At 43.1% G+C, this 24,796-nt stretch overlaps 2 protein-coding genes across 3 annotated transcripts in view; one reads left to right on the top strand and one right to left on the bottom strand.

Moving 5' to 3' along the window:
- The window catches only part of tbc1d2 (TBC1 domain family, member 2), a 66,806-nt gene extending 57,516 nt beyond the window's left edge, over nt 1-9,290 (top strand). For both annotated transcript variants that reach the window (XM_084332419.1, XM_084332418.1), the window contains exons 16-17: nt 5,876-5,997; nt 7,231-9,290. In XM_084332419.1, the coding sequence (XP_084188545.1) occupies nt 5,876-5,997; nt 7,231-7,432 (324 nt within the window). In that variant the 3' untranslated portion in view covers nt 7,433-9,290. The remainder of the gene's footprint in view (nt 1-5,875; nt 5,998-7,230) is intronic.
- A 1,451-nt stretch (nt 9,291-10,741) lies between these two features.
- Nucleotides 10,742-24,796, bottom strand: part of slc44a1b (solute carrier family 44 member 1b) — a gene marked incomplete at its 5' end in the record, with an annotated part of 95,170 nt that continues 81,115 nt past the window's right edge. Inside the window, 5 exons of the mRNA XM_084331712.1 lie at nt 10,742-12,467; nt 16,938-17,036; nt 21,754-21,990; nt 23,550-23,687; nt 24,064-24,147. Coding sequence (XP_084187838.1) covers nt 12,444-12,467; nt 16,938-17,036; nt 21,754-21,990; nt 23,550-23,687; nt 24,064-24,147 — 582 coding nt within the window. The 3' untranslated portion in view covers nt 10,742-12,443. The remainder of the gene's footprint in view (nt 12,468-16,937; nt 17,037-21,753; nt 21,991-23,549; nt 23,688-24,063; nt 24,148-24,796) is intronic.

Raw genomic sequence — 24,796 nt, 5'->3', positions numbered from 1 at the left:
CACCCACAGTGAGGCCGGAGACGTGCCAGATGGACCTGCACGTCTTCAGCGACGCCTCCGAAGTAGCCTACGGTTCGGTGGCCTACTTGCGTGCCCGAGAGGAGGGAGGAGAAATACATACTGCTTTCATCCTGGCTCGCTCAAGAATAGCCCCACGCAAGCAACAATCTATCCCGCGTCTAGAGCTCTGCGCAGCCCTAGCAGGAGCGCAACTCGCCACGTTAATCCAACGTGAACTCACCATCCCGGTGCAAAGAACAATCTTGTGGTCAGACTCCACGACAGTACTCACATGGATCCGGTCTGATTTGTGTAGATACAAGGTCTTCGTGGGAGTCAGAGTCACAGAGATCCAAGATTTAACAGAAGCAGCAAGCTGGAGGTATGTGGACACAAAACACAACCCAGCTGACGTCATCACCCGGGGAATGTCCCTGGATGACCTCACCCGTCACAATCTATACAGTGACGGGCCAGAGTTCCTCAAGCTCCCGGAAGAAGAGTGGCCTACACCCACCCCACGGGAGGCGAGTAAAGAGGAGGCAGAGAACAAGAAATCTATGTTCTGTGGGTTGACCACACTCGTCTCCACAGACCCCAACATAGACGATTGCCTCACCCTTGAGAGTGCGCAGCTAAAGACATTCCTGTGGCACCACCCAGAGGTTCAGCTCACTACTGACATTACTGCAGCTAACTACGAAGAAGCAGAACTTCTTCTCCTACAGCGAGCCCAGAGAGACTTGTTTCCCGATGAGCTAGACTGTCTACAGGGAGCAAAGCCCGTCCCGTCAGACAGCAGATTGCTCCGCCTAGCCCCCGAGAGCGACGCCCATAATCTCATCAGAGTGAGTGTCGTCTGCGGAGAGCTCCAGACTTACCGGATGACGTCAAGTAACCGATAGTCTTAAACAGCCGACACAAGGTCACAGAGCTGATCATAAAGAAATACGACGAGGATGTGCATCACGCCGGGGCAGAGAGAGTCTTCGCGGAGATCAGACGTCGTTATTGGATACTGCAAGGGAGAGAAGCAGTACGACGTTTCCAGCGGACTTGTCTAGACTGTCGTAAATGGCGAGCACAGCCCAGTATACCCCGGATGGCTGACCTACCTCCCTGTCGCCTCCGACTCGGCGACAAGCCTTTTCACTCCACCGGTATGGACTGTTTCGGCCCGCTGTATGTAAAGAAAGGAAGAGGGACCGAGAAGCGGTGGGGTATTGTATTCAAATGCATGACCACCCGAGCGATGCACATAGAACTCCTTCCAACCATGAGCACAGACTCATTCCTTATGGCCTTCCGAAGATTCACATCGCGGAAAGGCAAACCGTCTATATTATTGTCTGATCACGGGACAAACTTCAAAGGCGGAGAAAGAGAGCTGAGAGAGAGCTTCCAAGCTATGGGCCCAGAACTTAAGACCCACCTCGCTCCATACCAGATTGACTTCCAGTTTAATCCCCCGAATGCACCTCACTTCGGTGGAACTTGGGAACGAGAAGTACGTTCAATAAAGACAGCCCTGTACGCCGTGCTTGGGGCCCAGACCGTGGCGGAAGAAGTCCTAATGACAGTCCTCACGGAGATCGAGGGAGTATTGAACTCAAAGCCCCTCGGTTACGTCTCAAGTGATGTAGCAGATGTCGACCCAGTCACCCCAACACTCTCTTGATGGGGCGGCTGGACCCCGCGCTACCACAGACAGTGTACAGGCCTGAAGAAGCGAACGGCCGAAGAATGTGGAGGTACAGTCAAGTATTGGCTGACAAGTTTTGGAACAGCTTCCTACTCCACTATCTACCGTCTCTACAGACCCGCCAGAAATGGGTGAAAGAGAGGGACAATTTGACAGAAGGAACAGTCGTCATGATTATCGACCAGTCACTACCCCGAGCTATGTGGCCGGCTGGCCGCGTAAGCAAAGTGATCACCGGTGCCGACGGAAAGGTCAGAGCGGCCGAAGTGCTCGTCCAAGGGCGGATCTACACCCGACCCGTGGCGAGGCTAATAGAGTTGCCGGGGCTCCCCGATGCTATTGATGACGACCATGACCCCATGACTTTGTGAACTGCCCTACCCTCACAACAGACATTGAGTAGTGGACAGTGCGGTTAATCTGTCTCTGCTTATCTAATTAGGTGGGACTAATTAGGAGGCGGCTGTTACGAAGGATCAGATTAAACCGAATATATATATTTATTGATTGATATATATTGCATAATATTTGTATATTGTTTGATATCCCTTGTATATTCCTTGTACATATACACGGAATATCCCTTTAGCCTAGTACAGACCATAATATTTCATTCTCCTATTGGACAGCGGTCCACAGGCGCCATGGCCATACCTTCTGGTTCAAAGTCACCGCCGGGGACATGCCTGGACATGAACGGTACTGCGCAAGGATATGAGACAGGAATAAAGCTGGTACTAGTTTATTCATCTAAGCGTATAAATACGGTGCAGGTGAATACAGAAGTAGAGTTACCCAATAAGTTGAAGCCTCACCCACGATACGACGTGCGGTGCAGTATGGCCTGTTTGGCCCCAAATAGAGCATTGAGACCGTGTGCGAATTAATAACTGAAGGGTCAGAGTTTAACGCTGTACCGTCGAGTTCAACCTATTCTATTAAGTCAGTAATAGTCTATTTGTGTATAGTGTATCGTGCGGCTAAAGTTCTACAGTGACCAGCATCACCAACGTTTCCTCGTATCAGCTAGAGTGCTTATCCAGGCTGGGCTGCTTACCATGGCGCTTTCACCCGAGGGGCCCTAGACGAGGACCGTGTGGATTATGTACACTGGATAACCTACCGATGACTGCATAGCCCTTTTCGGCTGGATTATATTTGCTTTTGGTCCTGTAATTAATGGAGCGGAGAATCGCCGACACCCACAAGTGTGTGGGATTTAACCTGTGAGGAGCCACGTCGAGTCTGCCTCTCAGAAGTCTGAGGCCGGCTAGCTTTCTTCCATGTGGAGCTACATGCTACGGAGAACAGCTGTATTCGTCTGCGGATCAAGATTTTATTGCACCGTCTCCTGTACTTGGAGTCTCCTTATCATCGTTGACCCAGACTCTACTACCGACAAATCCTCTACCCTTGCTGGCTTACAACCGGGGGGACCCTACCAGTATCTCCCGCTATATTACTAGTGTACCATAGATATAATTCCCTAAGATTCAGGTTGTATGATTATCTCCTGCGTAATATGAGAATGGAAATTCGTTATTGATTTGCCTACGCACATTCCTTTGCCTTATAAGCGCATCCAAAGTAAAGTAAAGTATATTATGTACCTTTTGCTGCTAATAAATACTTAAATCCAGTTTTGTGTGGAACCGAGTCATTGTGGGAAGTGTTCATCATTAGATACCTGTGTACTGTATGGCCAGTAGGAATGTACATAAGACGGTAGTGGTTTAATGATACCATACTTATCAATACAGTCAGGGAATTGTACCCCTCAGTTACACCAACAGTTACCAATAAATCAAATGCACCGGAATCCGACATGCTCTGTGACGCTCCCAAGCCCTGTAATCAGACATTCCAAAATCTCAGGGTGGCTTGAATCTTAACCCTTTCACCGCCGCACTACCAAAATAGTTAACCCTTTCACTGCGACAATACGCAGAAGGTTAACACTTTGATCGCCGGGGTTAAATTCATAATTTACCATCCCTCGCCAGCCCTATTTAACATGGAGAAGTTCCCCTTCTTTGCAGGGCTATAACTTTTTAAATTGTATTGCTAAATTGACATTACTATGGCCCATTCAACGTCCTATATCTATTGTTCAGGGTGTAGCAACGTTATACTTTTTCATTCACATATTCATACTAAAATACGGTCTAAAGTATAAGTATGTTTTTATCGTTTTCTGCAGCTTTCTCCAGAACTTGATTTATAGCCCTAAATGCATTATATTGATGATCAAATACAGTTTGGTAGGAATCTCTGCGAGATAAAAAATGTCAACTGGACGTGCTTCTAGGAGTTACTACGTATGATCTGATGTTGACCGGATGGGGGGGGGTCGTTTATAATTCCGTGGGCAACGTTATATCATTCATCTAGTGTGGGTGATATGATCATTAGAGCAGTTAGTATCGAAGACATTAAAAAATAACGCTGAAACTCACCGTAGCTTCCTCGCGCCGTTGGGAGATGAGCGTGGAACAGACATTTTTCTATTATGGGATGTCGAAATATCCGATCCATTTCCAGGTTGTATAATAGTATATACGTCCAAATCATGTTGTTTATCGAGTTATTTGCAACCGATCGACATCCATGTCGAGATGGATTCCTGCTAATGATAGCGAGTGCCCGGACGAAATATGGGTGAGCACCACTTCATCCGCATCACTTCCTGTTTGGGCGAGCGGCCGATCGGCCACCAGATGGCGCTCTTGAACCGTTGGAGAGTTGAGAGGGGCTTACTAGTACATATAATGTCTCCGGGGGAGAAATATGATTTCGATCACAGATTTTTTAAATATTGATATCAAAGACGCTGTCCAGCGTCTTCGGCAGAATAAGCATGGCGGGGAAAGACGCTGCACAGCGTCTTCGGCGATTAAAGTTTTAAGAACCAATCAGATTTTTTGGGGGAGGCCTGCCAAGTGGTATTCCCAGGGTCACATCCAAGAGCTAACGCCGCTGTCGTGTTCATCATCCGAATTATACCCACAGTGATCAAAACCAGAATCAGAATCAGAAGCCGAGAATTGTTTCTTATAATTCTTTGAAGAATCCACCTTGAAGCTGCCTCTGGGAGTCTTGGGATTGGTCTCTCCGTGTTCAGGAGACTCGGGTGTATAAAAGTCTATTGGATCATGTCTCCCGCACCCCCACAGCCGTACCTACAACCACTTAATGTCAAGGCTCCCATCCACATTCATTCACCCCCCCCCCCCCTCTCCCATGATTTCAGAATACCGGAAGTGTTGCGTGTTATGGTGGTCTATAGTGATAATCCGGTGTACGTACAGAGTTGTAATACCAATATGTACAGTGATACAGGTATAAAGACAGTATAGTCAGTCATACTGGCCAGCAGCGTAGTTGCTGCATATTTTGGCCGTGGTGAGTATTTATTTGAAGCCCTGATCATCATCATCGTCATTATAAATAGGCTTGTAGCAGTTTGTACAAACTTTTAAGAGTTTATTGAGTTCAGTGTGTATAGTAAAGAGAGGCTACAGTATGTCTTGCATTGTAAATAAAAAATTAACAGAGGTTTTATTTGTAGCAAAGGGATGGTAATTCCATAATGTTTTTCCAGAAAGTAGTAGAACTGGGCGGCTGATTGGCGCAGTGGGCAAGGCGCTCGGCGTTGCTACCGGCTGGCCGGTCGTTCATACTAACACAATTGGCAAGTGTTAGAGGGTGGGAAAGCCGGTGGGTGGGGATTGGACGTTGTGGACGGCGACTCCTACAGGTCGGTTTGGTGACGCCGGAAGCAGGAAGTAGCGGGGGCAGCGTTAGCCTCCCACGCGTTACTCCTCGCCACTGAGAGTTCGAGCTGCTGCTGTGAAAAGATGCGACAGGCTGCCTCCTCGTGTACCGGAGGGGACACGTGATGCAAGGCTTCTGTCCTCACTACAGCCGACCAGTGGGAGGCATAGTCTAGCAATGTTCAAGACAGGGAAGAATTGGATACTACGGAAATTGGGATTGGGAGAAAAATAGAAAATGGGGAGAAAGTGGATAAAAAAAAAGAAAGTAGTAGAACTGCATTTCATCCCTGTGATTCACTAGAAATTACTAACCTTTCACCTTGTATATCATTGGTACAATCCAAGGGAGCTACAGAAGAAGCAAACATGTGCATTTAAAAACTCATCCTTTCCTCAGGTAATATTCCGCTATGCTCTGGCCCTCTTCAAGTACAAAGAGGAGGACATTCTAAAGATCCATGACAACGTTGAATTATACCAGTACCTCCGCTTCTTCACTAAGACCATCTCCGATGGCAGGTGAGGTTACCTTAGTTCAATCTATTTGCAACTGTTTGTCAAAAATATGGAGGCACATGCTGGTCATTTAAAAAAAATGCAATGTATGGGAGGGACATTTTTACCAAAAGAAAAAAAGTACATAAAAAAAGAATATAAATAAATTATTATTATTAAAATTATATATTTATATAAATTATATATATAAACTGCACTCAGAGGAACACTGAAGCTAGACAGTTACCTAAAAAGGTACACTTTCACGGTGTTGTTTACATGTGTAGGGCAGTATATTAGCCGACACAAATAAGTCCATTAAAGCCTTGTGTTCACACAGCATAAAAACAAATTTAGTTTTGATTTATGACTATAATAGAAATAATACTCATAATTATTCTATGATACCATTTTTTCCAGATTTAAAAACACATTTCACAATGAACTTCATCTCCTTGGGGGAATGGGAGGGGTTACAATAAATAAATAAATAAATAAATAGATAAATAAATAAAATGACTTCAGACATAAAATAAAAAAAAGTTAAATTGTAAAAAAAAAATTTAAATAAAAAAAGGAATACAAATCATTAGCCTACCCCACCATTCTAGTTATTAAGACCCATCTTTGATTCTACACTTGAGATGTTCTCACTGTACTGGGCTTATTCTTTCCCATATTCTATTTGATCAGCGTGTTGCTAGCAGAACAGACCTGGGAGCTATTTTTACCACAGACAGACATCCCCATATATAATTCAGAAAGCAGCAGCCGTGGCTGAACTACAGCATAGGCTGTACAACTCTCTAGGGAGAGAGAGAGTCTATACATCCACGGTCGAGGCAAACAATTCACTGTTGTAGACAGGACATAAGGTATGACTATTTCCATATCTTTTGAATCAGTATACTGTAGGTAAAAGTAGCAATCATAATACAGACCGGCCTAACAAAGGAAAGTCACTGGTCATAATGGTAGTTGGGGTTGCAGTAGGTATTCAGAAAAATTCCCAAAACCAGACTCATTAAACAAACGTATAGATGCTCCTCACAAATATCAAGCGTTGCAGCACTTCTGTTTATTCAATGGGCCTTTTTCTTTTAACAGTATATATGATGGGTTTTCAGGAATATCACATGAACCAGAGTCACAAGCCCTGTTTATAGGATCCTCTCAGAAATGTAGTACACTCAAGAAATTGTGTCAGTCCTTTTTGTTTGGACATTTAAGAGCTCCTTTACCCTAATCTTTGAATAGGAAGCTGACGAGCGTCGCCTTCACAGACATGAACCCGTTCCCCAGGAGACTGCTGAGGAACAGACGTGCACTACATCTGGAGCGCCTGCAGGGGGAGCTCCGAGAGCTGGAGGCCCAGCAGAGAGAGTTTCTCACAGAGAGCGCGGAGCGCAAGGACAAGGACCTGGATACAATGGTCAGTGAGGATGACGAGGAGATCTGAGGTTACACAGAGAGCAACAATTGACATTTTTTATCCGATGTGATCTGATCTGAATGAGGTCAAAAGCCTTGGAGAGAGGTCTTGTAGACATCTCTGGCTTATCAACGTGGCCTTATGATGACTGATGATATCCCTCCAGAACTTGGAGAAACTTCCAGTGGAACATTGGAACCCCCCCCCCCGTTGAGCTAAAATGCTCATCCCAACATAAACAAAGACTGTGGAGAAGAGGTAAGTGATTGTTCTAATACTGCAAGTCAAAGCAGTCAAAGCCCAAGTGTTGTCATTACGATACACAGTTGGAACTGAATGACAGGAAACAGGGCAGGAAACTAACTTTTGTCAACAACCCAGGAGTAAATCCCCAAATTCACCAGCCACTTTTCCTATTTCACCAACCAAATATATATTAGACCTCCAAAATGATGGTTGGTTACCTGCCTGAGTGACTGGTAGAAAAGACAAACTTACCAGTCAAATTTACCATGGCTTGTTCATTTGCCCATCCTGACTACAGCAACTAGGATGTGCAAGAAACAAGATTGTTTTCAGCAATAGCATGTTTCACTTTATACTATTTTACCAGTCCTTCCTTACTAGAATTACCATTATGAAACTGACCAATCCCAGAAAATTTTTGTGTTATATGGTTGAATCAAGACAACGAACAAGACGTTTGACAAGTGCAACTATGTGGTTAACATGGCTTCATTTCACCTTCTAGGTCAGGTTAAATTAATGTTAACATCAATAGCACTTAACCAGCAACACGTTTTCTGTTGTCATAGGAAAGAATGCCAAAGATGTATAAATGGTAAATGGCTGCATTTATATAGCAGCTTTTATCCAAAGCGCTTTACAATTTGTTCCTCACATTTTACCCGTTCATTCACACATTCACACACCGATGGCAGAGGCGACCATGCAAGGTGCCGACCTGCTCATTGGGAGCAATTAGGGGTTAAGGACACTTCGACACGCTGCCTGGGAGGAGTGGGAATCTAACCGGGAACCTCCGGATTGTCAGACTCTACCTCCCGAGCCACTGTCGCCCCATGTATATATATATAGGACTACATACTAGTATGCACATAGTATTGTTCACACTATATATTGCACAAATTGTAAACCTAACATACTGTATGTACCGTACTTCTAATGTTGGGAAACACTTTAATGTTGCTGTTTAATGCTGTACTGGGATGTACAAGTGTACATATTTAACCAATCAAATCAACGTTAATTCTGTCAATACGAGAAGCACAAACAGAAAGTTCAATGTTTTGTATTAGTTCATTGTTGTATAAGTTAAAACATTGTCTTATGTGTATTGTTCATTTGCATTTTGTATATAAATATTTTCTAAAAGCCATTTTATGTGCAACATGTATATTGACGTTTCTCTTTTATGTTGAAAACACAGCAAATGGTACGTAGACACCAACAACACACACACAAGTAAAAATTTCCATTTTATTACTTTTTTTGAAAAAAAGAAAAACAAATATACATAAGAAATTATAAATATAAAATTCAAACGGAACAAAAATGTTGTCCAATGTTACAAACAACCTCTTACTGCAGAGAAAAAACTAAAAGCTAAATGTTACGACTGACTGTTAAAACCGATGTGTTGCCTTTTCATAACGGTATCTTTTGCTAGGAATTTAGCCATTCCTTTGTGACAAAGAGTAGACGCGTGGTTTCCAAGACCGAAGAGTAATTTCAAGACTTGACAGTGGTTTTGTTTGCAGAGTAAAGCTGTCGTTCTATATCAGTTAAGTCAGTGTTTAGTCACATGGATCTAATGCCTTATATTAACACCCTACAAAGATGGCTCGCTGTAAAAAGAGCAGGGGGTGGGGTGGGTTGGGGTGGGGAGCGATATGGGCTTGAAAACATGCAAGTTGTCTATAGTCCTTCATTTGTTTGAGCATAGCTAATTGCTTTACAACACTGGCTCTTCTGTCTACATAGGGCTCACTGCCCCTTAGCTAACAGAAGCTGAAAAATCAGGCCTCATATCGCAGCTGTTCTCAGAGCAGCTCGCTTTACAGGCCAATAACGGAACAAAACAATAACAAAAAATTAAGATGACACATTGATGCACCACGATCCCCCGCGTTCCACCAGTTAACACAACAACAGCACCTTTTACGTGTCGTGTCGGCCTGTTGAGGTTTTCATTTTGCGTGTGCGACCGGTCAGATTTGGCAAACAGAACAGCTCGGTTTGTGGTCGGCAAGTGTCCGATGCACACGGTCGGACGCAAGGCTGCCCAGTGACTTCAGTCAAATATGTATGTTCTTCTGTGGTGGGTGCAAACCCATAAAGGAAAGGTTGAGTAGGAATTATTGAGTATGTGCCACAAGCTATAAGTTTCAATGATTGCACTTATAGTGAGGCTTATTTTCTTCTTCTTTAAAATGTTTTCCAATGGGCCTGTTGGCTCACTGAGACGGTTCTCTCCACTACACATCTAATAAACACCTCTATCTTATACCGACTTTACTGAGCTAAAGACATTTTCAACTATAAATATCTTACAATATATATATATTTTAAAAATGTTTATCTCAGTGTTGAATGAATACCGTCTTTTAGTGCAACTGGAAACATGCTTTGCGCATCGAGAGTCCTGTGATCACGTTAATTCTGTTTGACCATATCATAATTTTTTATTTTTATTTTTTTAACATACATGCTCTTTAATATTTCATAGCTAAATCTTAGTGTAAGGTCTAGTGTATTCCCGGAGAGAAGCGCACCGACAGACTATTTCTTTTTCCCCGTTGTGGAAAACACTGAGATGTTTTTTGTATTTTTTTCTCTAAAGTGTGGGATGATGTTTGTCAACTTCTGCAGAGAGGCTAAAAAAGACTAAAAAAGGTTATGTGAACAGTCACAGCCGTCTCGCTCATCGCAGCGTTGAAAATGATCTAATTATCCATCCTGGTCACTTGACAACATCATAGTACACAAGATACACATTATTCAGTCTGACCGAACACACTGTTAAGAAACCTCGTCTCGACAAAACGGCATACATTATAATGTGCAATTCATATCATCCACGATGTCTTCAATGAAAACAAAACAAGGTAGTATTTTCTTCAAATCCAGATGAAAGAACGTTTTTTTAATTTATTTTTTTACCTCTTTCATCCTGATGGTATCTGTGGATATGCACAAATCTATGATGGAAAATAACTGGTACTTTTTTTTTTTTTTTTTTTAATATATAAAGGCTTTCATCACTTTTACCTCCTACCAGCCCCCCCTAAACCTGACCCAGCCTGACCCGCCTACACTTGCCCTAACCACTCCAAATCACTTCTACAACCAATAAAGGCAGTATGAGTTTATGTCCCTTACCTGCTTTTCTCTACCGTTGGGTCTCACAGATGTGCCTATGAATATTGACTTGGAAATATAGCGAGCAAAGTAGGAAGACGTATTGTGAAGCTGTTGATATTATGGTGTTTGCTTTATTGCTTGCTGTCTAAACACAGCTGGCATCTCCACAGGTCATATTAAGAGCTCTGCAGGGGAAGCTCAGCAAAACCCTCCATACTTGACTGATGGAAGAATTTTATTGATGATTGGCGCCAGTCACTTGCTAGGTTGACATGATTGGCAGTCTCCCTTCATCTGTTTTCATCTAAAAGCGTTTGTGTGTGTAAATGGATGAGTGTTTTTTTTATTAACACACATTTTCAAAGCCATCCACCGTCTCTGAATCTTTGTGGAGCTTATACAATAATTTATAGTTTGTACAAAATACATATCAAGATCAGATCATCTTCTCGAAAATGTTGTGAAATTTAGGTTGTGTTGTCAATTCTGTAGACTTATATCCAGTCTTTACGACCATGAAGTTGTAGCCGTGTGGAGATGTCAACTGATGGAGCCACTCTAAAGTTCTAAAGTCCTAGAGGGCCGCAATGTCTGAAGAATCAGTTCAACAGATCAGCTGTCCATTAAGAATTATTAAAACTAAGGTCTATCCTGATGAATTAGTCCAACAAAAAGGTACAAACATTGCAGCCCTCCGAGCATAATGTCCCTACTCTTCTGACTAGCCACCACATCATCTGTAATCTCCATCCAACTCGTGCTTCATACTAGCCCTTATTCTGACAGGATCGGTCAGGCGTCGATAGGGAGTGTGTAAGGATGGCAGACTTCACCTAAGATGGATAAGCATAGTTTTTCCCCCCATTTTACTCCTCACCAGTACTCAAATGTCTGCAAGGGGTCCCCCCGAGAACCGTCCAGAGGGCAGGAGCCGGGCGTATCTGAATCTCGTGTCCCACGACCACTGTTAACAATGGGTTGTTGACTTCACCCTGTCTGCGTTTCTCAAACTTCCCCCCAAAAATATACAGGTAAGAGGAAAAATAACAAATCCTAGCAGTCTATGAAGACAGTCAGTTTGTGTTCATACATACAGTACATAGAAGAAAGCTGCAGAGAAGACTCCCCTTGTTCGTTCCAATACAACGACGCGCTTGATAACGTGAGAACAAACGATTCCTCCACCGTGACGCCGGTTGAATCCGAATGCAAAGTGAGAGTCTAGCATACCTTTTAAGTTTTTCAGTGGTTGATTAAAAACACGTCTAAGTGCTTCGCCGTGACAAAACGGGTGTCCCGACGCCGGAGACTTCCGGCCAAAAATGGGAAAACTCGCTATGCAAAAGAAAAAAAAAGAAAAAATACATTAACAACCAAAAGTGATTCAAGACCTATTAGTTCAGTGTTCCGACTGGATGGCAATCGTTCTTTTTAGTCTTATAAAAAAGGACATCACTACGAAAAATGCATCAGCCGTTTTTAAAATATGCAGCGCTTCAATATAAAGTGCTTAATTACATTGTTATTTTTTTTTTTACAGTTTCTTATTAAAATATTGTATTCCCTGGAGTGAAACCATAGTAAACATGTTACACATTGGTAAAAATAAACATTTTGGAATGTCTTTTCAAAAAGTCCCATTAGGTGATTTTGGTCAAGCTGAACTTGTTCCTGGAGCCTGGAAAGGTAAAGTTATTCAAGTCTTATTACTCTGTTCACAGTAGCTCAATGATTAACATTACAAAAATAAACTATAAAAAGTCTTTGGGTTGATGAGAAGATGAGGATGATGAAAAACATTGCTAAATTCATTTTAAAAGCAGGAATGAAAACCGGGAGGATTGGAAAGGTTATGGAGGAAGTGAAGATGTGAGGTGTGTGCGTGATGGAAGACAAGTGGGTTAGGGTCTAGATCAGCGGTTCTCAAACTACGGGTCGCAACCCAAAGTGGGGTCATGGGTATGTGACAGTGGGGTTGCACATTGGCAAGTAAAATAAATAAAAATAATAATAAAATATATATACAGTATATAAAGATGTTTTATGTTCTGGCAACATATTTTGGCTAAATATGCCTCGTTTTATAAATGTGTATTGATAACATAGTGCTGTAATAAAATTGTCTAATAAATATCCATGATCAAGTTCAACAATGTGTGCTTTTATTTTGATATTCCTTAATTCCACGCTGAAATTATGCGATACATTAAGTGTGCAGTCGCCAATAAATGTCCTAAATAAAATGGGGTCGTGGTATAAAAAAGTATGAGAACCCCTGGTCTAGATCCATCTTGAAACCAGAAGGCTTGACATGATCAAAAACGGCAGGTCAGGCCAGGGACACAGGCCCTCCTGATTGGTAGGTCTGCACTGCATATAATTTCTCTTAAAGGGGAATTTCTGTATTTTTAAACCTGGACCCTATTTCTCGAGTAGCGTCCAGCTGCATCTCCGGAGCGATCCCCTCACTAGGCGCTGTGGCAGCCACAGAGAGTGCACGCTGATTGGCGGAGAGTACGGAAGTTAGCGCTGATTGGCGGAGAGTACAGATGTTTCTCTACCACAGAGAGCGCGCGCTGATTGGCGGAGATGGGACATCACTCCACATTGGGCCTAGCCCCTCCCCCTTGACCAAGCTCGGTTGAGACGTGCGGTTGGAGAGAGGGTCGCGGCCAGGAATTGATTGATTGAAAACTTTATTAACAGATTGCAGAATGGGTACAATACAGTAAAATACTTCCCTAACCTCTATGGTTGAGGGCCTATGTTGCTTTGTTACAGGAAGGATTACCAGCCCTGACTGTCACTCTAACCTTAACCTCTCTTAGATGAGGGCCTAAACCTAACCCTTAAGAGAAACTTCCGTACTTTACGCCAATCAGCGCACGCTCTCTGTGGCTGCCACAGCGCCTCGAGAGAGGATCGCTCCGGAGCTGCAGCTGGAGGCTATTGTATTTCTCTGTTGTGTTGGGTCTAAATTAATAATAGAGATAAAATGTAGTAATTGGTCCAGTATTGACAGAGATAGATTCAGCCGGCAGCTGCAATGTAATCACAAATGCACGTCAAAGTACGTCCACTAAAAGAGTTTTTTTTTTGCCACTGTCAGACTCAGAATGTCATAACTATTTCTTTCACTACAGTCAAATATAAGTCTCGCTCTGAAATCCTGCAAGGCGTGAGTTGTTGTTGGAAGTGTACAGCGGAGACTTGAGTTGGTGAGGAAGATTCGTTCATCTTGTTGGAATACAGAAAACGTTGTGTTATCTAAAATATATAAAACAATGGTTTGTGTTTGCGCATATCTGAATTGTATCAAGAAAATGTTGAGCCACACAAAACTGAGGCAGTTTTTATAGACTACCTTTGTTGGATAGGGACACGCTGAAAGTGTGGCTAGTTATGTTACAAATGGATGAAAACAATGGTCTGCTCTGCACACAGTGCCTTGCAGACCATTGGGTCTATAGCGATATTTTGTACCCTGATGACTAGTCCAAGAGTAGAAATCCTATACCAAAGCACCTTTTCCTAAAGAAAAATGCTGTTCCAAGAGTGGAGAGACCTGCTGCAGACAGAGTGGAGGTAATGTTATTAGCTAAAGTTATTGTGTTGACTCGTCAGTACACGAAAGCTTGGCAGGATAACGGCTAAAACAATAAGCTAGTAGTATGTAAAAAATATCAACTGAGTCATGATTGATTATAAAATATCTAATATAGATTTATTTCCCCTTCTCGGTTTCTTTTGTAAACATCAGAAAAAACAACCCCTCCCCCCGGCCGCAAATAGTGAAATGTATAAACGGAGACCGGAAGAAGCGCAAACAGAGGTTTATCTCTGTAGGATGACCGATACTTATTAGTCAGTCTGTGGCAAAATAAAAGCTCTTTTAGTGGTCAAACTTTGACGTGCACGTTTGCCCATTCTGAATACATCGTAGCCGGTTTTGCAGCTGCCGGATGAAGCGATCTACCTCAATACTGGACCAATAACAAAAATGTTTGTCTCTATTCTTCATTCAGACCCCAAATGATGGGAAAAGTAGGGCGCAGGTTAAAAAAAATAATAATTAAATACAGAAGTTCTCCTAACACTTTGGATGCCACTGGTGAACATGGTAAAACATGGTTGAATGCCAGCACCCACTTCAATGATAGCGTTGTGAACGCATAATCTATGTCTTAAATTATGGCTATGTATCTAATCTGCCCGACGCTTATCAATGACTTGTTTGCAGTCAACATTGTCGAAACGGATTTTTTTTAATCGGTTCATTTCCGTTTTATAGCATTTTGAAAAGCCCTCGTTTTCTTGAAAGTTTCAGGAAAATATAAAGATTCCGTGATAAACGGCATTTACTGGAATATTCTGGAATACACAAAAAACGTTGTCATTTTTCGGCCTATTTATGAATCGTTTTCAAATAAACGCTAGATTATCGATAGTATATGTGTACTTATGCACGCTAGAGAAGCGAGCTGAAAAATCTATTCTCTCATTTCCTGATCAGCACACACACACACACACATAGGGCAAACGCTGATATCTCTGTTTAAACAGATCCGATTATCCTAAGACTGGTAAAATATATTCCTTACCTCAGATCAGATGTTCTCCAAAAAGATTATTCCAATTCCTGATCGCCATTCCAAATATCGATCGCGTTTATTGATTCAGCGCTGGGTACTGTAAATATGTATTCCACGCTGCTCGGCAATCACTTCGATCTCTTCGGATGGCTTGCCGGATAAGTAAAATGAGGAAACTGGATTTCTCCCCCCCCCCCCCCCATCAGTCTAATCCAATGGGGTGCAGTTACACAGGGAGAGACGATAGGGGGCGGTATTTTCCCAATGGAGCTCAGAGAGAGAGGTTGCTGCACTAACGTGAGGCTAGATTGATATGAAATATGAATTCAAATCGCTAATAAAAAGAAAACGACAAACAAACGCTATATAGCGTTGCTGGCATTCAACGGTCGGCATGAACTAACGACATATAGCGTCGCTGGCACTCAAAGTGTTAAGTAAATAACTACTGTAGGAATTTGCTAAGATATGGGGGAAACTAGGAGGTTCTGAGGTACTACGTTGTACAACTACTCTAATCGGGAATAATACCTTGTTTCTGTACTTTTTGAAAGTATCCAGAGGCGAAGAGAGAAAGGCCCGATTCTCTGTAAACAGTAATCGGTCAAGTCAAAATGGCTCCTCCTTATTGCAAACGTAATGCTCACCACAGCCGTGTGTGATTTGCCAAAACCCAGTCGCGCGGTTCCATTATAAGGGAAGAGTCGTGTTAATCTCCCCCGCTGCTCCATTTCAGCGCCTCAGTTTCCCATCTGGCAGCGGTGCCTATGCTCTGGCAGGGGGGAAGAGGGGGCTCTAAATTCTTCATTTCTCCATTCAAACACCCTCCTCCTCACCCCCCTCCCCCCCGCCTAGTCTGACAGCTTATTATCTGCACCACCAGACACATCCCTCGATCGTCCAGAAAAGCACTGCGGTGATAAAAGGCAAGAGAGAAAAAAAAAACATATGGACCGAGCCGCACTTCAGGTTCGAGATAGCTGGGAAATGACAGGCAAGAAAAGTAAAAAGAAAAAGAAAAAGTCAAGAAAAAATAAAGATATGCGTTTTGGGGAAGGGTAAGCGGTGTTGATGACGATGACGAATGGACTGATGAGGTCGGGAGGTTAGGTAGCATGCATTGGTTAACTTATGTTCATTCATGGCTATGCTTCGGGTAGCATTGTGTTCATTGGCATGCATTTAGTTAGCACATGTTCGTTAGCATGCATCCGTTAGCATGTCGAGACAGAGGCTAGCTTGGTGGAGGAGGTGGAGTGTGGGGCGCGGAAGGAGTAAGGTTTCTGGAGCAGTGTTACGAAGAGGAAGAGTGTGGAGGTGGGCAGGTAGACGCAGAGGAAGAGGACCATGTCCTCTGTGAGGCAGACGACCAGGGTGCTGGGATCCGTCAGGGCCCAGTCTACCAGCACCCCTACCATCAGGTAGTACACGTGGAACTCGTGCATTTCCTCCCATTCGCCCGCGCCTCCATCCAAGCCCTCGCCCACCTCCTCCTCCTCTTCTCCCTCCCCTTCTCCTTCACCTCCTCCCTTCCCGCCCCCGCCTCTGTCACTCACCATGGGCTTCATCTCCGCCCCTTCCGATACCACCTCCTTGGGCCGGCTCCGCCCGCGCTCCGCCACCCGTTCCAGCTTTCTGCTGTTCTCTACAAACTCCTGAAAGGGGGGGGGGGCAGTTAGAAGCATCAGAAGCATTCAGACGACCACATACATTTGTTTTGAAATTCTTTGAACAGAAAACATATGCAATCATTTATAGTCTGTCCAAATCATTTGGGAGTGTGAATGCCATTTGACACAAGTACCATTGGCAAATTATTAATGTATACAGCTCTTGCTCTTGATCTTTTTATAATGAATGATGTTTGAAAACATCACTATCTTGGGTGAGGAAGCATTTCAATTGTCTTAACATACTACATGGAATGTTCTATCCAAGTGAAACACCACTTTAAGATGCACATTTGTCTCTGATGAGCTCTATTCTACAGACAACTATTACGTATCACAGAACTACCTTTCAAATCAAACTAAATAAAACGGGACATTTTCACATCTACATCCATCCCCTTTTTTTCTTTCAGGAAAATAATCTTGAAAATGTTTGTAGAAATAAATGTCTATTTTGACACTCACCAATAACACAATAGTGATTCTAGCGATACACAGTTCATGAATGCTGTTCTAAACACTGGTGTCTGGTAGGACATTCCTGGGGAAATCATCTGGCACACAGGAAGACTGCCCCGATCGATCGGCCAGCGATCGGTATCGGCCGATATTCAGTATAAATATGAGATTGGTGAATTCCGATAATGCTTTATTTTCGCCGATTGCGAAAACCGATCGATGACGCACGCGAAAAACATGATCCAATTCTCAGCAGAGTTCTCGCTTGCTGTCTTCTCTCAGGCACACACGCTGCTGTTGCAGTGCACGCCTTGCCCCTCCCCCTCACAGACCCATCTTGTCAACAAACCCATCTGGCAAGAGTCGAGTGCAGCTCCTCTTTCAACATAACTGAAGCATTAAACAAAATTGCCCAGTAAACTATTCACTTTAGTTTAATACACGAGGCGTTGTCTAATGTTATCTAGCTGGCTAGCTCCTGATATCAACGTCTGATATCATCAAAAAACTTGATCGGGGCATCCCTACAGGAAGTGATACATTTTATGTCACCAGCAGCAACAGCAGTTTGTTTGGAATTAATAGAAGACTCGCTAGTTGGCATGAATTAGACTGAAAGTAAAATCGTAACAAAAATGGTCGCTTATCAGCAATAGATCGTAAAAAAAGAAAAAAAAGAGGATCTTGCATATTACTACTTCAAAAACAGGCAGCAAAACACTGGGCATGTTGTTTTCTGCTGTGGCAGTGTTGAACATTCTGCCCCAATCCAGCAGGAATCAGTGAGTCCCAACCCCGTCTGATTTCACCAACCACGTCCCATTAAGGGATGCTCAAGGTTGTGCCCTGGATGAAAGAGGCCACTTTGCATATCCAGCTTCCGGAGTGTGTTTCCAAGCAGCGCGCCTGACGAGCTGACAGCTCCCCCAAAGGAGAAATACGAGGTTACAGGAGATGAGAATTTCAATGCCACTTCCTCCTTGACGTTTCTGGGAAGTTGTAGGGGAATAATGTACCCACCGTGAGCACAGTGACTGCAAACATGCAGACAGAAAGGGAGCAAATAAAGTATATGCAGAGTGAGAACTTACATTTTTTAAATCTCTGATCAAATGCAGCTCTTCTAGTAGTAAATCCTTTCCCTATCAAGCAAGACTTCCCTTCCAAACAGCCTACTGGTGAGGTACTGCATAAAGGTGCTAGGCTAGATCAGTGGTTCCCAAAGTCGGGGTCGCGACCCAAAGGTGGGCCGCGAGAAGCCACGGGTGGGCCGTGAGATGATTATAAAAAAAAAAAAAAAAAAAAAAAAATTTTTGTCAGGCCACTGAACTTAGAAGCAGGCCAGGACAGTGTTTCTAGTTGTATTCTAAAATTCTATTCTATTGTATTCTAAAATGTGACTATATGGTTTTATATTAACTTAATAAATAAACAAAAACGAAAAATCTACTTATTTCAACGAACATTTCAAACTAAATAACAGATTATGCACATAAAACGCTGAAAACAACCGAAGCAACAATAGTATTTTAATGAGGCTATTATTATTATCATTATTATTTTGCAACAAGTTAGCCCTCTCATAAATAGCACATATAAATGAATAACTAACTTGAACTAACTTAATAGGATTGAAGTGATATTTGGCTTAAAAAATCGGTCGCCTGGCAAAAAAGAAAAGAAAAAAAAAAGCCAGACGATGTGCATTGGGCCGCGGCTCTCTGACGCCTTATTTTCTGGGCCCTGGCCTGAAAAGTTTGGGAACCCCTGGGCTAGATCACTGACCTTAGCTACTAGACGGGGTAGGCAATTAAGTTTGGCCGAGGGCCACATTTTTTCCAAGCCATTGTATGGGGGGCCGGAAACTAAAACAATGGCTAATTTAATATATATTGATAGTGAAAACATTTTAACTCTGTGACAGACCACCTTATAACTAAGACATACATTTGTGGCAGAGGCAGAGAATGGAGAAAATAAACGAGCTGCATAGGTGGCATAATAAACTGTAAACGACATACACATTTGCACTGAACATTATACCTTGTGTCTTTTTGCCATTTTATTATAAAACCAGAGACAAGCGCCTCTCTCTTATTGGTCTATCTTACATTACATGCAACCAATGCGTCTATCTGATGGCCCTTTCTGTGGAGCGCACTGGACTATTGAGAAACAATAGGAATTTTCTATTGGTTCTCCCAGTCCATGTGACCCTTTCTAGCATTTCCATTGGCTATAGTGACAGACATAGGTATATGATAAATGGTTAGATACAGTGGATTAGATGCAGTCCAGGGAAAACAACCAATCTAGATATTTCAAGATTCTATGCTTTATATCCGCACATTCTCTGAGAGATGCACTAAATTTTGAGATGACAATCGATTCCGATACAATAAAGCAAGTCTTTATCACAAACAAATCCAAAGATATTTAATGTTTTACAAAACATGTCTAGTGTTGCACCCGGCTTTAGAGGGTTAAAAGCCTAATTGTATTTTTTATTTAGTCAATAAATGTCTCGTTGTAATTCCTTATATACGGTACCTAATGTAGCGCATCTTCTTGAAGCAGATTCAGCTTTTTTTGCTCTGATTTGACTTCAGTTTAATTGCATTGTTACTGTTCACATGTGTGGTGCCGTCACAGTCATATATAGGTAAAGATAAAGTTTGAATGACTTACTGAACTGGTGTTTTAATTTTACACCACACATGTGGTGTGGCTTGTTTGTTATTTCAGCACCAGGCGCTGTCCACCGACTTTTTTCATGTTGAGCAAGCGCTACATTGCACCTTGCTGCCTATACCTGTTATTCACTCTCAACATGGATAAAACAAAGTATAATAAGCATTCTTTAGGTGGTGGTAGTTTCTCTATTTGGACATTATAGCTAACATATAGCCTAGCCTAGTTGGTCTGATAAAAAAATTTAAAAAATTAATAATCTGAGGGGCCAGATATTATTGCTGGCGGGCCAATTTCGGCCCGCGGGCCGCCTATTGCCGACCTGTGCTAGAGTGTATCCCATACAATGGCTTATTTGTGGCAGCCCACCACACATAGTTTAGATTGTGTTGCATGAGAGCATAGTTCTTTCAACTGCTCAATTCTGCACCTTTTGTCTGTCCTAGCCTGCCACCATCACCACAAGTCACCTTTTGTCTGTCCTAGCCTGCCACCATCACCACAAATCACCTTTTGTCTGTCCTAGCCAGCCACCATCACCACAAATCACCTTTTGTCTGTCCTAGCCTGCCACCATCACCACAAATCACCTTGTGTCTGTCCTAGCCAGCCACCATCACCACAAATCACCTTGTGTCTGTCCTAGCCAGCCACCATCACCACAAATCACCTTTTGTATGTCCTAGCCAGTCACCATCACCACAAATCACCTTGTGTCTGTCCTAGCCAGCCACCATCACCACAAATCACCTTTTGTATGTCCTAGCCTGCCACCATCACCACAAATCACCTTGTGTCTGTCCTAGCCAGCCACCATCACCACAAATCACCTTTTGTATGTCCTAGCCTTCCACCATCAGCACAAGTCACCTGTGGGGAAACACTTGTACCATTTCACCCAATGGATATACAGTTTGAAAGTGACAACAATAACGTACTGAAAGGACCAGAGTTCACTTCCTGTTAAAGTGCAAGAAACTACAAGAAGGAAGGATCAACGCTGTGTAGTACATGAACGCACACTAGTGCCAAGTGTGGAACATTTCAGTTCGGCCGACATCGAGTTGAATGGCATCATGACCGTCTCCTCGTTTATATAATTCAAACAGGTTATTACCTCAGAATCATCAACAATTTGTTGCAGTGTTAACTAGCTAACGTTTGATATATTGGTTTATGTATATTTCCTCATATAGCTTGTATATGTCATAGTTTCCTTGTTGCAGTGTTTGCTAATGCAACTGACATGAAATACAGTTGGATCCAAACCGTTCCCTAGCAACAGAATTTCAGTGAAACCGCCTACAGTATACACTCCAATCAAACTCACTTCATTGATCCGAGGTGTGGGACACACACAAAATACCAAAAACCTCTATGTGAATGCTCTAATCTAAAAAAGGGCTGCTCCAGTCAAAGTGAGATCTGTCAGTTCACCTCACTGGACCCCTGCCAGGCAGGTACAACAAAACAACTCACCAGATACACTCAACATGTTTTGGTGGATGAGTCTGGTTATTATGGCCGGGCTAACATCAACCGACTGACTTACCATCAGTGCCTTGTCCATATAGAATTCCTTGCCAGGCGTGCCGTCGTTGTATTTGGTGTCGATGGCGAAGCAGAGGAAGAGCACATCCACCACAATCTCGAAGATGGACAGGAAGCAGTGGGCCACCAGGAAGGCAAAGAGGCAGACGATGATGAGGGGGAGGAGCCACTCCGCGTAGTCCCGCTGGTAATTCAGCAGTAGCACGCCAGCGAACGCCGTCGATGTCACGATCAGCACCTGGAGACACATACATATCCATGAGGGATACAGTGTTGTTGATGCATGAAAGGATGTGTCTTCCCAGTGTGGGTTTGTTTGTGGTGCTAAACTAGAGTCGTGAGGTTCCAAAGTCTAATACCCAAAGGTAAATCGTTAGCGCGAGTGTGCACACACACACACACACACACACACACACACACACATACTTACATACATAGCTCTTCAGAATAGAGTTGACTGATCTAGTTTTTACCCAGTGTGTTTGTATGGCAATCTATGTTGCTTTTTGCTCTTAACACTTTGGTTGCCAAAAACGAAGATTCTCGTTTCCGTGCCCCAACGGTTCAGTGCCATAAACGAAGATTCTCGTTTCTGGGTATTTTTTCCTTTTTTTCGATTTGAATACCCTATTCATTCTCAGGGTGCTGTGTGTTGGCTGAAAAATGCATAGTGGGAATCTGAAGGTGCAGTACCAGCCGCATCCTACCAGGCGGCGGTATCGAGCTACATTGCTAACATTATATCCTGAGCTGTGGAATGACCCCAGGTCTCAGATTTCATTTCTTGTTCTCAGGAAGCGGCACAGTTCAGCCGGTTACATCGAAGCCCATCAACTATGCTTGATCTGTATGTTATGGTCGTTTATAATGTCGATCAAATGGGGATTGGATCTACCAGATGGCGATCAAGAAATTGGAATATTCTTTTTGGATTACTTTCGGCCAAAGGTAAGAGCGATTTGACGTAAATTCTAGCTTGATCCTGCAATGCTTTCATAGCGATCGGGCTGGTAACCGCTTCTAGTGTTCAATGCGAATGCCGTTACTGACGCTCGAATAATCAGAAACGACCCCCCCCCCCCGTTCATGCATTCATGATGGAACATAATACCGATAATGTGGACTTGAATCCGGAACAATAGCGGGTTCAGGCGAGGAATGCTAGTGTCTACAATGTAATCGACGTGTAGGGCTATAACTCAGCATTTCATGGATTACGATAGACCGCTCTAAAACCATACTTATATTCACCACGGTATAACACGGGAACATATGGATGGACATTTTCTTTCTTTTTTGCATCTTGACCGGAAGAAACCCAGTGTCAAATGACTATAGTACTGTATCCATAGCTATAATATAGAATATGGTTTTATAGCTCTACAAACAAGGTGACCGTTTACATGGGGTTAATGGGTGGCATGAGACGCCAATGATGAGTAAGAGGCGTGGCACTGGAAGTGTTAAGAAAAAAACTCAATGTATGCCAAGGTACCATAATTGTATACTGTATAAGCATAAAACATGTAAAACATAATAATAATAATAATAATAATAATAATAATAATAATAAAAGCCTAGAATGTCTTTGTGCCATTGCAAAACCCCTTCTCTTATACAATTTTAAATCCATCCTTTTATGGAGGAGTGAGAAGGTTTTTTGTTTCTTTTTATAGCAGTCGAGCATAAATTACAATACAAGATTCGAGCAATTAAATGAGAAGGAACTGCTAAATGACAGATCTTCCTCACTGCACAAAGACAGCTAGCGTGAGGCTCTCCCAGCAGCAGGCCTACCTTCCCCAGGAAGAGAACAAAGTCTCCCACAGCATTGATGGCGGCCACCCTCAGAGCGTTCTCCACCAGGATCACAAAGGCGTCGCGCGCCGACGTGCAGAAACTGGTGCTGTTAATGGCCGTCGCTGCGTATGCATTCTAGAGGAACGAGGAGACGGAGAATAAGACACAAAGGCTCCATGGAAACACGATTAGATGCATTAACGGGTTAGAGATGCAGTGTCTGAGAACTACACCATCGTCTTTCCTTCTCTCCCAGGTGAAGGAAGCATGGGGGAGCTGTTTTCCCCTGCCGCATCACTCTACCCACCAGTGGTCATGATGAAAAGACATATGATAAAATATGGCCATAAACTGTGACAATGCTAAATAATCCACACCAACCTGCACTGTCAGCGAAGAGTAAATGTAAAACAAACTTTGGAAATAGTATGGCAGATCTTTATCAAGTGGGGGGGGGGGGGGGTGCATGGCAGATCGTTACCAAGAGAGAGAGAGAGAGAGTATATTGTACCTGATTGATATAGTTGAGGCACTTCTCCAAACACCATAGGCAGCAGATGCAGGTCTTCAGCATGCAACGTGCACACGCGTTTTCCTAGGAGAGACAGGGAGAGAATACAAGGAGGGAGACACAGGGGGTCTCTTTTTTTGTATGTTCTTTGTTGGATTCCAAGCCAAGCTCAGCACAAATGAATGGAAGCGGATACAGACCAGCTAGTCTAGCTGTTGGCCAAAAACACCTCTCCCGGAGTTTTAAACTAGGCTAGTGGTCCGTATCCGCTTCCATTCGTTTGTGCTAAGCTAGGCTACCTTGCAGCCGAATAGCTTCCACCTGGCTACTTTGCCATGGTAATCTAGTGAAGTTAAATATCGATTTGGGAATTAAGTGAATAGATTTCTTTCCCACCCCTACTGCATACTGCACAACCCCTTGATGAACTAAAGTGCTACAGTCACATAATAACATACACCATTTGGTGGATGCTTTTATCCAAAGCACCTTACAATATGACAGAACCTTCTCCGGGGCAGCTTCCAGGCTCTGGAACTCCCTCACCCCAAGACATTAGAGACTCAGCGTCTCTCTCAAGTTTCCATTCCTGTCTCAAGACCCATCTCTTCCCCACTGCCTCCTCTTAGCCCCTCCTCCCATCCATCCGTGTGTGTTTTTGTTGCTTGTCTGTTGTTTGTTTAACTACCCCTGCTCCTTAGCGTAACTTTGAGTTCTAAAAAAGTGAATCAAA

The sequence above is a fragment of the Notolepis coatsorum genome, assembly GCF_963971535.1.
Source record: "Notolepis coatsorum genome assembly, chromosome: 16".
Lineage (NCBI taxonomy): Eukaryota > Metazoa > Chordata > Actinopteri > Aulopiformes > Paralepididae > Notolepis > Notolepis coatsorum.
This window is presented reverse-complemented; position numbering and strand designations above follow the sequence as displayed.